Raw genomic sequence first — 15315 nt, 5'->3', positions numbered from 1 at the left:
GGTTATATAGATTATTTGTCTCTCCTACAGAATAGTAAGGCATTTGACAGCAAGGGGCTGTGTTTTATCAATATATCGGCAGCAGAGCAGTACCCAGCATGTGGTAGTTTGTTGAATGAATTAATGAATTAACATCCACCAAGATAGTGGAAAGGAAGAAGGGAGAAGTTTTGGCATTGTTTCAAGGCTCCAATCTGGTGGCTTGTTACAGCTACCATTTTGTACAAAAGTAGTCTTTTCACAGCTCCGAAGAAGTAGACTCCTCGAAGCCTGGAGACTCTTCTCCTGGGAAGGAGAAAGCTCTGGTTCTGACATCCCCAATCTCCGCAGTGGAAGTGACAAAAGCACAGACCATAAACTTGATGCCCCTCAACAACAGTGATGACAAACTGCATTTGCCATGAAGGGTTGGCTAAGCAGATGGATAGTGTAAACAAGATTGCAAGAGGAATGATTATTTAACCTGTTTAAGAAAACAGACTGTTCGCAGGCATTCTGAAGCACTTCGGAAGTGTTTTATCCGAAAATACAAGTGCCTTTATATGCAAATAGTTGTTGCAGCTAGAACACTCCATTCTCACGGATTAAGTAAATAAAGTTCCTAAAGAACACCCATTATTATGCAACTCTTTTTTTAGCCTAATTCTAGTAACTGTATGTACTTCAGAGTAATAAAGCTATATTTCTTTGAGATATTCTGTGAAGAATTTTTAACAATTCAGATGACCCTCTTCCATTAGGCAGCCTCAGTGAAACTGCACTACACATAATGCTTGTATTGGATCAATTTTCTATCCAGCGCTAGTGGCTATTGTGCAGTCTTGTCCCCCAATCTTTCCTACTCCAGTTTAGAGCTCTTCCCACCATCTATGTCATTATTGCATGTGTGTGTGACACGAAGGAGAATCGGAGGGATGAACGGAGGGGGGGGGAATTGTTGCCTGATTTCGATGTTCCCTTTAGGGGACAAAAATGGACGATATAATTTCTTTTCCCTTCCAGTATATTTCTCACTCAAACGAGCAAATAAAAAAATTATTATGTATATATAATTATAAAATGAATATATAATACATATTTATTCATTTTATGTATATTATATATACACATTTGTGTTTTTACTTTACAATAAATCCTTGATGGTAGGTTTTTATCAAAAACTACATATAATATGCGATCATCCGATCCTTCAAAATTCTACTTGGCCAAATTGACCAGTACTAGAGAGGCTAATACCCCACACACGCCTTTCCTGCTGGCTAGCCCCTCGTTCAGAGCATCTTTCTACATTATTTACTTAGAATTATCCTAATTCCTTCCAGTATCATTTACACTCCTAAATCATCAGGAAATTTGAATTCTCCAGTGATGAGAAGTATTCTCTAGATTTCTCCTCCAATGGCTTGACCCCAGACTACTTGGAAAATTTGCTCAGAGAAACTCAACACATTAATTCAGATACAAGCTTTAGTGCACAAAAATTAAATCTATAATACCTAGTTATTTTGGATGCTTCAGATGAACTTTATTTTTTTTATCTTGTATATTGGACACTAACTGAGGTTTAGGAGGGGAAGAACTGCTGAACTGTAGACCCAGTGAATTCTATGCTCTCTTGAAACTTAATGGCAAGCTTTCATCCCAGAAACATAAGGGGATTCTTGAGGCCTACAGTTGCATTCCTGCCGCTCAGGGTAATCAATAAAATCTGGGGCAGGCAAGCCAGACAGGATCATTAGGGATTTGTTCCAGATTGTAAATGTTGGACAAACTGGAAGAATGAAGGTCACATCAAAAGTATGAAGATGGAGAGAGTTAGCTGGGTCATAGAAAGACAGCATGTTGTTGTCATAATCCAGAAGGACACCCAGACGCTTCAACTGTGGGGGCACATCCACCAGCATTTCTTTGTTGTTATGTCTCACTACGAAGTTACTATTGCATCGAGAGAAGACCCATGAGGAGGCATTCTTGCCAATCCATTCATTCTTGGGAGCAGATTTGTAGGCAATGCCAATTGCATACCTGTGAGACAGTGGAAAGGAGAAAGAAATAAACATTCATTATTTGATCTGAGTTAGGGGCGCCTGGGTGGCTCAGTCGGTTAAGCGTCTGACTTCGGCTCAGGTCATGATCTCACAGTTTGTGGGTTCAAGCCCCGCATCGGGCTCTGTGCTGGCAGCTCAGAGCCTGGACCCTGCTTTGGATTCTGTGTCTCCCTCTCTCTCTGCTCCTCCCCCGCTCATGCTCTGTCTCTCTCTCTCTCAAAAATAAATAAACACTAAAAAAAAATTTTTAAAATGATCTGAGTTATGCTAGATACCATATGGGATATACAAGAATATCCCATAGAAGCAGGTATCCTTAACTTCTTCATTTACTAAACAGTTTACATTTAGATCCATAATGTTGATAGCACTAGAGCTTTACAAAGTCAGCAATTAGAATGCTGTAGTAATTTCCAGCTGTGATCCCAGTATATTTCCCAAGATTTTTTTGTTTAAAGTTGGCCAATTTTTCTAGAAGTGGTTTTCATCACATTCCTTTTAACCTTGACATACTGGCACTACGTTTGTGCTATGGAACTGAATCTCCTAGGAACCTGACAGCAGGAGAAAGGAGAAGAAAAAAACTGTAAGTGGGATCCACTCACCATGTTGAGGAACCCATGACCACCTCCCAGTAGTGGCAGCCACTGTCAATGAATATATTTCCTGCTGCCCCATAGCACCCTGTGCCACTAAACCTCTCTGGGGTATGGCTCTTCTTCAGAGAGCTTTCATCCTTCTCCATCTGCAACCCATCATTAGAGATCTTCAACTTCTTGTGAGTCATTTTGGGATCTAGTTTAAAGGGTTGACCTGAAAAAAGTAGAAAAAAATGCATAAGAAAATACTTAAGAATTCCATCTTCGTCCTTCAGGGCTATCACTACCAGGAGATTCTTGATATCATGCTCATTTGTGGGCCAGTGCAAGTTGGTGCTATTTGGATTATATTAAGGAAGTAGGCCTGAACCCACCCTTTCCAATAAAATAAGAATAAGCTGCCCCCCACTTCGTATGTTATCAAATTAAAAGGGTCTCATGTTCTCAAATGTGTTTTTTACTCTGCTTTATTTCAGTGGGTGATTTGGGATTTGAGTGGGTTTTAGGGGAAGGAGCATTTGAGGTGAGGCAAAGTGAGGGGAACTGATGAGGTGGTTGCTGGCAGAACAAAAAAACAAAAACAATTCAGTAATGACAATCTTTTTACCCTCTTACAATTGGGATGTAAATAACATATGATTAGGTAACTTTGTCAGAGTGACTGTTGCATCATCATCAACAATCAGAGAAAACATTTGTCATGTAGGATCACTCGCGACAGAGGATTCCTTATAACCATATGACAAAACAAGTTACTAGGAGCCAATTGCTGGATATGGCAAGAGCTGTATTATACAACATGGGTCTGCGGCTGACACTGCTGGCGAACACAACACCCATTCCCTACTTTTTCTCTGTGACCCACTTTCACTATAGAGGCCAAAAAAGCTAAATATTCAAGTTCCTAGCCTCTCTTGCTGCTAGGGGTGGCTAACAAGGTGGAAGCAGAGGGAAACAGAAGTCAGACAAGCTTGGGGACACTTCTGCAATGTGCCCGTTTTCCCAGTAAAAGGGATAGCCATCATGTGTACCAACCCCTTCCCCCTCTTCCTCTCTTAAAAGGAAATAAGACATCTGGAGGCTGAAATGGCCATACTGTGATCATGTGACAATAAGCCAGTACACAAAGGGAGAAGGAGTTTGGATCTTTCACAACATCACAGAACGAGCTGCCGCACTAGTCCTGAACTGCCTACGTTCCAACTTCTTGCTGTGAGAAAGAGAAAAAAAATACTATGTGTTAAGCTAAGTTAGTTGGATTTTCAGTCACCTGCATCCAGAAGCATTCCTAAGAGGTATGGCTTCTCTGCAGAAGGGTTCTACCAGATCATCGCAAATTAGTACCGTTTGACACAACTGTTCCCCATGCATGGGATGGGGTGCAGAGAAAAAGCCTTGACTAACATCCTCCTCAAACACCAGCTACTACTACATATACTTTGTGTATATCTTTGTACTCACATATCCCCCAGGGGCACCAACGGAGCCCGTGCCCAAAGCATCAACTAAAATGGTAAACTCCTCTAACCAGTGCCTCTGCTCTCTGGCACTGCTGTGGGCACCTGCTCAGGCTAAATGCATTCCCTGGCACGGAGGGGAAAACGGATCTCTCCTTTTGGGAACACCATAACATACTATTTGTTTTTAGTCGGGTAGGTTCACTGTTCCGGCTGCCTGCTTGGTTTATGGCTTTAACAATGAAGATGTAGCGCGTCCCGCTCTGAAGTCCATGCACTGTGTAGTGGTTCTGTTTAATGTTGGGCACAATCATCCAGCTATCCACTGAATTATACAGGCCTGTAAGGTGGGGAAAGACAAGGACATTAACCGGCAGGTAGTAGAGATAGGATGAGAAGCACACTGAAAATTCATCAAAAGCCTCCCCCCCCACCACCAAAGAAAGGTTAATTTCACTTTGTTTTCTTTTGAGTCCCAGGATACACAGTGAGATAAATATCTTCTGTTTTGTTTCTCCCATGGAGCTAGGCTTATGCCAGGCAATTGAATGTCACCACTAGTGAAGTTTAGGTTGCTTCAATTTTCTGCGCAATAATATAGGAAAGGCCACTATACAAAAAAAAAAAAAAAATCACCGAATCACCACTTTTATGGAGTCTCTGGATCTTTATGCCAAAGGTCCAATCCCCTGAGAGCTGAGTCTAGCCTCATATGGGTGGAGCAGTCCTGTGCACAGCGCAGGAACATGGAATCTCAGAGCCAAAAGGACACCTACATGCCATGTTTCTGTCCTTTTACAAAGGGAAACTAAGATTGAGAGAAGGTGACTTGCCCAAGGCCACAGAAAGATGGTGATGGTGCTGAGAGTGTAACCCTGGTTTCTTTAACCCTAGGCCAGTGTTCTCTCCGCTACGTCACAACTCATGGGATAGACAGCAATGTTCCTTGGTCTCTGCAAGGTAGTGAAGCTTTCAGGGGTTATGGCTCATCTCACCCTCCCCATCCTCACCCTCACTTCCCAATCTAACTGGACTCTGAGGTATCATAGGGAAGCCAAGGAGATGGCATGATAACCAAAGCAAAATTGCCATCTCCCCACTTGGCACTACCCATCTTTTGCTCCTTCCTGGTTCCAATATTCATTCGAAGTTGGGTGGTCCAGGAACACATTGTTGCCTGGAACCTTCTTCCCTCCCAAGCTCAGAGATCTAGGTTTCTGCTTTCGAAACTCTTTAGACCATAAACATTGACTTAAACCAAGAAAAATGCACATAATTAAAAACATGTATTTGGCTAACTGTTAGTAGAAGAGGGGTTGACGTTCTGGTTTGTGAATTATCCAGACTTCTCTCTTCTGTTACCTGTCTTTCAATCAGTTTATTGCTTTTTAACCACAATTCTAACAAAGCATGGACAGGAATGGGCAAGGAAAATGAACAGCGAATGTAGTCACTTCTATGCAGCCTTAGTGAAGGATTTAGTGAGGTTGAAAATGAAAAGTAATCATGAGTGGTTTGAAAGAGATCTGATCATGAGGGTGTTATAATTAATTTGGTGGATGGTTGAAAAAGTCTAAAATAAAACTAGAAAAAGAAGCATGAAGGAGGGAAAACACATATGTTAGAAAAAGAATAACTGGAGAAGACGCTCAGTTATGCTCAGGAAAAGACAATAAGGATAAGGGCCAGGAATAATGTTTGAGGGCCTGGTTAGCTATGTACCAATTCACAATATGAATCATAAACTGCACACTAGACTTTAATACAAAAAAGGAAATAAATGGTCTTCCAGATATACTTCTAACAATACAAAACAAAAAACAAATGCCACAATTAAGTACTATGTACCTACGAAAAAAGACTGAAGAGTGGGGTGCCTGGGTGGCTCAGTCAGTTAAGCATCCGACTCTTAATTTCAGCTCATGTCATGATCTCACGGTTTGTAAGATCGAGCCTCACCTCGGGCTCCATGATGACAGCGTGGAGCCTGCTTGGGATTCTTTCTCTCCCTCTCTCTCTCTGCCCCTCCCCTGATCTAAATGAATAAATAAATTAATTAATTAAATAAGCTTAAAAAAAGAATGAAGAAGAACTCTGTTAACTGATATGGAGTGATTTCCAGGGTTTACTGTTAACTGAAAAAACCAAATTGCAAAAGAGCATGCATGTATAGTACAACACTTTTTTTCCAAGGAAGAAGGGCAAATAAGGGAGCATACATATATCTGCTTGTTTACAAAACACCAATAACAATAGGAAGGAAAACCCAGAAAATATTGTAGTTGGTTAGCTACAAGGGATGGGGGAGGGCAGGGGATTAAAAAGATAGGGGTGAAAATGACACTTCTTTTTTTTTTAATGTTTATTTTTGAGAGAGAGAGACAGACAGACAGAGTGCAAGCAGGGGAGGGGCAGAAAGAGAGGGAGACACAGAACTCAAAGCAGGCTTCAGGCTCTGAGCTGTCAGCACAGAGCCCAACACAGGGTTTGAACTCACGAAACATGAGACTGTGAGATCATGCCCTGAGCCAAAGTCAGATGCTCAACCGACTGAGCCACCCAGGTGACCCGAGAATGACAATCCTTTGAATACACTTTTTTCTTGTATCGGTTTCCCTTTTGGAAACACACTGCTGTTTCACAAATTCAGAAAATTAAAATTAAATCAATATGAATGGGAAGAGCAGGGACCAAAACTGAAGGCAAACTGAAGCAAATGAACCCAAATGCATTTCAAATGAAAAACAACCACACCAAAAGGATGGGGGCAGGAGGAGAACTGAAAACAAATCCTGAACTATTGTTTGTTTTTGTAGTGGCGTGGACAAAGCACTTCTGGAACTGTTAGATCTATTATGGGATTAAGCAAATGAGTACATGTGTTGATGTTGTTGGGAGCCAAGGTTCTCATTGTGGAAGTAGGAATATAAAAATATCAAATGGGGGAAGGCAACAAAGAATGTGTGGACATGGACTGGAATTGGAGGCATTGGTATGAACTCATGATTTCTATATATGTGTGTGTATATGGGCATCCATATGTGCACATATGTTAAGTACATGCGTATGTACATTATGTGTGTGCACATGCATATGTGCATGGGCATATGTGTGTATTTCTAGTATCCAGATCTTATTCTATAATAACATTCTCCAATTAAAAGGAACCAAGGTTCCTTAGAGAAATGGCTGATTTCAAGGCTGGGGCAGGATAAGGTGAATACGACCTTAGAATCTTTTGTTATGCTAGAAAGTAAAGAAGTATTCAAGAAAATTATGGCAGAATATAAGAACCCAGGAGTAAGCTTCAAAGTCTTACTGGCTAAACCTGGACAACCTGAGCATCCAAATAAGCAAGGGCAGTGAAGAATTATAAACCACTGAAAAGAGAATTCATGAGGCCATACTGATAAGTAGATAAATAGACAGAGGGTGGGGCTTTAGCTTACAGTAGAATGTAGAAGGTCAACTTGTAAAAGTGGGAGGGATCCTCCTTTGGAAAATTATAATTTTGTAATCATCAGAGCAAAGACTGGACCAGGCAAGGAGTTTTGATTGGTGCTAAAACAGGAGTGGGGGTGAGATGGGTTTGATGAGGAAGCAAGACAGTTTCCTTGTTTCAAAGTTATCACCACACAGATTGCTCATTAGTTGCAAAAGGAAAAGCAGTAACTACAGGATGAAGAAATCAGGCAACACCTTTGACTCGCTGAACAAAATTAGCATCACCAACGAAGGGCGAGTGGACATGATGTGCCTTAAGATGTGATGTCCTAAGGAGGACACCCGTCCCATGTGGTATTCCAGCAATGAATTCATAGTCTGAATATAAATCATGAGGAAACTTCAGAGAAACCCAAAATAAGGGATAGTATAATAAAGAAATAAAAGGACATTTAAAAAAATCTGTCAATGTCGTTAAAGACAAAGAAAGACTGACAAACTAAGTGTTCCAGATTAAAGGAGGCTACAGAGGGGTGCCTGGCTGGCTCAAATGGTGGAGTGCATGACTAAGTCTCAGGGTTGTGAGTTTGAGCCCCACGTTGGGTGTACAGATTACTTAAAAATAAAATTTAGGGGAGCCTGGGTGGCTCAGTCAGTTAAATGTCTGACTTCGGCTCAGGTCATGGTCTCATGGTTCATGAGTTAGAATCCTGCATTGGGCTCCGTACTGACAGCTCAGAGCCTGGAGCCTGCTTTGGATCCTGTGTCTCCCTCTCTCTGCCCCTCCCCAAATCATGCTCTGTCTCTCTCTCTCTCAAAAATAAACTTTAAAAAAATTTTAATAAAAGTAAAAAAAAAATAAAGGAGGCTACAGATATGACATTAAATGTAATACCTGATCCTTGACTCTAAAGGACAATATTGGGTCCTTCACATTATAAAGGATACTATTGGGTCAACTGTCAAAATTGGAATATGAATAGTGGATCAGGAAAAGTACTGTATCAAATATCTTAAAGTTGATAACTGTACTGTGGTTAGGTAAGAGTTTCCTTATTCTTACAAAACCTACACTGAAGAATTTAGGGGTAAAAGGTCATGATGTATGCAATTTACTCTCAAATGGTTCAGAAATATATAGAGAGAGATAGGGAATGCTAGCAAATGATAAAGGAAATAACATGTTGACAAGTGGATGTTGACAAGTGGATAAATCTGGGTAAGGAGTTTACAGGCATTCTTTGTGCTACTCTTACAGCTTTTCTGTAATTTCAAAACCAGTTCTACATTTTAAAAAGGTAAATATAGGATTCTCTGGGTATCACCGAGACTTGGTGAGATGGGGTTTATGACTGAATTATGGTAATGGAAATATACACCTTGTTCCAAAGGGAAAGACCAAAATATGGAAATCCATGAAGCCAAGTGTAAATGTGTAGTGGAGAACATTTGCATGGAAATGAAAAGGAGAGGAAATAGAAGTTTTATCTTTGTAGCAGTTTGTTACAGACTGCCTGGCCAGACAGAGTATAGCCAGTGCTTTCATAATGCAAATCACGAAATTGAAAAGGAGAAAAGATATACAGTAATGGGGAATACAGTCAGCTAAACATCTGTTTGAATTCAGCTAACAGCATCATCTGAAACATCATTGGCTTGTGACCATCCCAAATCTTGGATGAGGTGGGGAGATAATTAGAAATGAAGGGAGAAAGCTGAAAAAAAATAAGGGGACTATTTCTCCAGACAAAATACTAACCAACAAGGAAGACATTTCTGGTTAAAGAAAATGTGGAGTTGGACTATTTTAAGATTCCTCATATAAATGGTATCATGTAGTATTTGTCCTTCTGTGTCTGGCTTATTTCACTTAGCACAATGCCCTCCGGGTTCATGCATGTTGTCACACATGGCAGAATCTCCTTCTTTTTAAAGGCTGAATTATATTTTATTGTATGGATACACCACATTTTCTTTATCCATTGATCTGTTGATGGACAACTTTTTTGTATGTTGACTACATGTAAATAAAGTGGTCTAAGAAAAGAGAAAATGTGGAAAAACCTCAAGGGAAAAGCATCTCTCAGAGTCCAAGTTCAATCAACAGCAACAGAACAAGGGCAGGCCAGACCAACAGGTAGGAAGGACTGAGACCATGAATCTTCCTGAATATGTATTCCCAGTAAAATTGTTTCATCTTATCTGCCCATTGCCAGACAAAATTTTGCTCAGGGCTCTGCACTTGTCCCTGCCCTATCCCATTTTTCTATTTATGATTGGAAGAAGACATAGAAGGCAGGCTGGGAAGGCAAAAACTGGATTTAAAAGGATTTTGGCAGGTTTGAATGTGGAGTCATAGCTAACCAGACAAAATGTAATAGGGATGTACTCAAGGTGTTGTATTTCAGTTTAGACAATCAACTGTATAGGAACAAGATTTTGAAATACCTAGGGATTTCAGCTGACTACATGCTCAGGAGTCAACACAGGCAATGTGACTACTGGAATAAAAAGGTTTGGGGCGGGGGTCATCAGCTAATGTATAAGACAAATAATCCAGCTAACCTCCGTGGTGGTCAGACCACTTCTGGAGTACTGTTTTCACTTTTTTGACAGCATGTTGTATAAAACACTCTGACAAACATGGGTGTATTCCTAAAAAGGATACCATGATGGTAAAGGGTCTGAAACCAGGTCACATGAGGAGCGATTCAAAGACCTGAGGATATTTAAGCCTGGAAAAGAGAAAATTTAGAAGGGACATATATGAGAGCTACGTAAAATGATCTGAAGAACTGTCATGTGAGAGATGGATTAGGTTTACTAGTGAGGCATAAAGGGGCAAGACTAGGACAAATTGGTAGCTGTGGGTTTAATTCAAGAAAACATTAAGATTAAAGTCTGACAGGCTCGGGTTCAAATCTTGACTCCATCAGTTTGTAGCTCTGTGACCTTGGGCAACTCATTTATCTTGAACCTCAGCTTCTTCATCTATAAAACAGAATTAATATCAACTCTTTCATATGGTTAAGGAAGAACTCATGAAGACTAAGTGGGAGTGTTTGTAAATGACAAAGCATAATGCACGTACACATTATCATTGTCATTAGTTACTAGGAGGGAGAGTTGGGCCTTTTCTAGGGACGCACTGACAATTATTCATAGCTGCACAACAACTGAATGAGTTATTTTGTTAGAAGTGAGCTACTCATCACTGGAAATGTTCGAGTAGAGACAGGACAATCATCTACTGGGTGACTGGTAAAATTGAAGATTAGCTTAAATGACATCTAAGTTTCCTTCCAATTCTAAGGTGCTATGATCCTATTGTTATTAAGAATTGTCTGTTAAGCTCTTCTTCATGGAGGACGATATATCTTTGAAAATAAGGAGGACAGCCTTTGGATCTTTGTCACTTCTTGGACTTATTTCTCAACTCCCAGGAGACCACCGCTCTCCCCATCTCAGGAAGGAGGAGCACAGTTGCTGGCTGTAAGCCATTCCAGAGCAGTAGAGACAAGTGCAGAAAAGCATGTCAGGGAGGCCTTAGAGTTTGTGACTCCACCACCTGGAAAAAATACCTAGGAATACAGCTACCCAGGCCAAGTGGCTTAGGTTGGAGCTGCACGAGGCAAGTGTTTTTAGAAATTTGACCCCCAATGTGTTCTCATCTCCCCACCCCAGCATGTGGCCCAGAATTGTCACACAACCAAAAAGGGAAGCCTATTGGGAGGGTTTCATTGGAAAAACTCCTCTCCCTGTGAAGTCAGACACAGAAGCACAAGCACAGAGGTCAAAGAAAATACTAATTTGCAGCTGTGTGGATCCAACCTTAGGGTGGGAATCTGTTCCAGCCTGGAATCCAGTTTTAATTCTGCTTTCCAGTTCTCCCCAGCACATGGAGGGGAACTTGCAGCTGGCCCCCTTCAGTCTGGCAATCGATACGTCAGGTTTCTACTCTGCCATGTCTTGCTCCAATTCATCAGGAGGAGAAACCATAGAATGGGAGCCCAATGACTGCTTTTTGACCATCTTTCATCTTGCAGCCTGCTGACACATTTTTGTATTTGGTGTAATTCTTGGAGGAAAGGGACAAGGGGTACGGTGACAGAGGCAGGAGGCTTGTCGCTATAGTCGCCGATACAAATAGGTGCGTTAAAGGAAGTAGTAGTCTTTGAACATAGCATATTTTACCATGATAATGAAGTGGAAGAAGAGTCAAGGAGAGAGATGTTCACACACAGAGGATCAGCAATGATGGTGGCTTAGCTACCCAGGAATGAATTCTGAGCTGTGTTCTGACTGGGGAGAGTGGAGTGACATGGAGTAACTGAGGAAAGGCTTAAGGATTACATAAACAAATGGGAGTGGCCCCAGTGACTGCCCAGCAAGGAAATACACAACTTGCTTGTCACCCATCAATAAGGTCTTTGCAATGCACTGGGGGAGTTTGCACTGTCTACGAAACACTGTGCTAAACAACCTAACATGTCTTACAAACACTTGCCTCGTGGCGCCCCGGCCAATCTTGAGCAGCTTACTGCTTCCTTACATTTCCTTATCTCTGGCCACAGGCCCCAACTACACCATGACTTACTGATGAAGTTAGCCTGGCCAGTGAATATGGTGTACTGAAGCTCATAGGAGCTGATGCTGAACTCATCATCCGAGATCCAGTGGACTGTAATGGTGTCATGGGAGGCAGTACAGAGTTCCTCTCGGATAGATGGTGGGTTTGGGGCTGTAAGGAAAGGTGGAAAAGAAGGTAAAGGAAAGCACACTCTCCGTTCTGCAAGTTTAACAATTGTTACCCTCACTGCCCAACTCTACACCTCATAGAGAGGAGGCTGTCTTAATAAGAAGCTTTAGATAGCATATCCTGAACAACCTGAAGCCAAGTGCTAAGACTTCAAATTTCCCCAAACCGCTTCTGCTTCAGTGGCAGAGACATTTTAGGCAAAGATATAAGCCTAAGGTATTGAACTGATTGCCCGGATGTCTACTCTGCCTGTACCAACACATATGTAGATATTAGAGCAAAGTGGTCAAATGGTTTTCTTACTGCATGACCTTTGGCCTATTGCTTTTTATTTTCAAATAAGTTTTATTATAGACTGTTGGCAGTATAGCCAAGTACAAATTAATATGAGTTGCTTCATCTGTAAAATAAGGGATGATAATTACCTCATAGATTGGTTGTACATATTTATAATATAAAATTAATATACAGTGTCTGGCATAAAGGAGATGTTCAGTAAATGACAGTTACTTTAATATATTAGCCAAAATAATGACAAATGCAAGGCTATTGTATGTGTATATTTTTCTCATGAAATGGTCATTCATTAATCCTGAAGGTATCCAGCATTTTTCATAGGCTGGATGCACCCCTCATTTCCTAGAATTGTGTGCAAGCCAGATATTTCTTACATTTTTCTTCCTAATCTGCTAGTTTCTAAATTTCCTTAAAACCATTTGAATGGTACCTATCGCTATGCAGGAGATTCTTTAATATTCCATAATTGCCACCTGAGTTCTAACTCCTTCAGTAACAAGCAACAATATATTACTGATAGGCTCGTAAGGAGAAATCCATCAGCAACGTCTTGCTTTTTCTTTACCTCTAAGTATAATGGTATACCCATGTGCCCCCAGAAATATTTCACACATCATCTCCTTTTCTGTTACATGAACTAAAGTTTATTCTATCTAAAAAGATACATGAATTGTCTTAAAGTTTATAAAAGCATTTTCATTATAAATATTGCTCTTTTCCGATTATCTTAAAGTAAGAGAACGCCAAAAGAAAAGCATTTAAACAGGAAGGAAACCACAGTATTTTCACACCTGTTAAATAATCTAGCCCCTCCAGCAGTTTCTTTTCTCTGGAAAAATCTAAAGCAAAGTTTTCAAAGGCATCGTTAAAATTGATGTCTGGAATCAGAACTTGAGAAGATGCTGTTGCCATAGCGACCCTGGAAAAGAGAAAAGTACATCAATATACATCAAAATAGGTGTGCAACCTTTATCCAATGTTTGATTTCTGGTTCAACAAGAAGAAAATAAAGGACTCGTAGGGCTTGATTCATTAAGTGAAAAATATCATATCTATGCTTTTCCAGTGGGAACCATTTACATTTTAATCATCAGGAACCAATTAAGGGTTATACCATATTTATTCACATATGTTCACCCCTCAAACACACTCCCCCATCCTGTCTTAATTTTGAGAAGTAAATACAGGATTTTTCCTCCTCTGCATCATTTTCCATCTGGCAGGCAGCATCAAAACTAGACCTCTGAAGGCTTGGTAAGAGCAGTTTGAGAGATTTTTTTTGCCTCCCCCTCTATTTTTTTATTTTTTTATGCTAATCAATAAGCCAGCATGCTGGGGCTGAATTACAGCCTTCACTTAAATACTGTACATTATTTGATATTTTATAACATTTATGTTTAATTTTACTATTATTTATTATTATTATATAATGCTATGATAGCTTTAACTCCCCAGCTAGTTTGATGCATCTCAAGAGCAGGTATTTTGTACCTCTTATATCTTCCACAGTTCATAACAGAGTATTGGACACATAGCAAATCAATAATTGTTGAGTGAATAGTGGAATGATTAACAGCAACACAGTTCCTAACATTTATTGAGCATTTAGTAGGTAGAAGAGACCATGCATGTACTTTACATACATTGGTTAATTTACTTCTTACTATAATCCTGTGTAGTAAATGTTATTTCCATTTTGTACATGAAAAGGACACATAGAAAGGTTAAGTAACTTGCCCAAGATCACACAACCAGGAAAAGTCAGAAAAAAAGAAATATAACTTAATCCATGTTCATCAGATTCTAAACTTTATACCCTGAACCAATTTAGACCATTTTTTTTAATTAAGGTAAATTTTTATGTGCTTCAGCAATTCTTAACCATGACTACACATCATAATTATCTTGGGGGAGTTTTGACCAAAACATACATGTTGAGGCTCTGTGACAGACCTTCTGAATTGGAGCCAGTGAAGATTCTTGAGCATGCAAATGACACAATGGAAAGAAACATGAACTTGGCAACAATACGCAGGTAGAATGAAGGGAAGAGGCACTGGATGTAAAAAGACCAGAGGGGAAACTTTTATGATGAATTAGTTGTAAGGGGTTGAGGAGTTAAACAAATATATATCCTCATGCACGTGTACCTTGCTATACTTCTGCCAACAATAGCTCTTGGTTGTTTGTGAAATAGATGTTTTAGGAATAAACTGCAGGCCAGCATAAACAAATGAAAGGCTAACCCAGTATAATCTTAAAGTCTCACTCTTTAGGCTATTCTTCCAGGATTTGATGAGTAAGAAGAAAACAACCTCTTTAGGGCAAGAGTTAAGGTAGAAAATTGGCTCATGAAATTTATTCCTGACCTCCCCAATCTTCTTTCTTCCATCCATCCATCCATCCATCCATCCATCCATGCAATACTTACTGAGCACAACTAATGTTCCAGGCACTGTGCTAGGCACTGGAGATACACAGCTGTGGTCCTTGCCTTCACAAAGTTCACAGTTCATAGAGGAGAAAGACATTAAATAGGCAATAGAAGTGCTGCTACAAAGGGAGTGTAACATACACAAGATCCACCTGACAAGGACTTTGGCACTAAGGGAACTCTCCCCAGAGGAAGTTTATGGTAAGCAATGACCTACACGATGAGTAGGAGTTAGGTAAGCAAAGACTACATGGATGTGTGTGTGTTCTCTCTTGCC

General features: G+C 40.2%; 1 protein-coding gene across 1 annotated transcript in view; it reads right to left on the bottom strand.

Moving 5' to 3' along the window:
• Positions 1–1127: 1127 nt before the first annotated feature.
• The window catches only part of MID2 (midline 2), an 80461-nt gene continuing 66273 nt past the window's right edge, over positions 1128–15315 (bottom strand). Inside the window, exons 5-9 of the mRNA XM_047082111.1 lie at positions 13396–13523; positions 12146–12289; positions 4283–4444; positions 2654–2861; positions 1128–2025 (exon numbers count right to left, since the gene is read on the bottom strand). Of these exons, the coding sequence (XP_046938067.1) occupies positions 1623–2025; positions 2654–2861; positions 4283–4444; positions 12146–12289; positions 13396–13523 (1045 nt within the window). The 3' untranslated portion in view covers positions 1128–1622. The remainder of the gene's footprint in view (positions 2026–2653; positions 2862–4282; positions 4445–12145; positions 12290–13395; positions 13524–15315) is intronic.

The sequence above is a fragment of the Lynx rufus genome, unplaced genomic scaffold (assembly GCF_022079265.1).
Source record: "Lynx rufus isolate CCGP_SWC_20201006 ecotype Redwood Valley unplaced genomic scaffold, mLynRuf1.p SCAF_19, whole genome shotgun sequence".
Taxonomy (NCBI): Eukaryota; Metazoa; Chordata; class Mammalia; order Carnivora; family Felidae; genus Lynx; species Lynx rufus.
The sequence above is the reverse complement of the archived record's forward strand: the minus strand, read 5'-3'. Positions and strand labels throughout refer to the sequence as shown.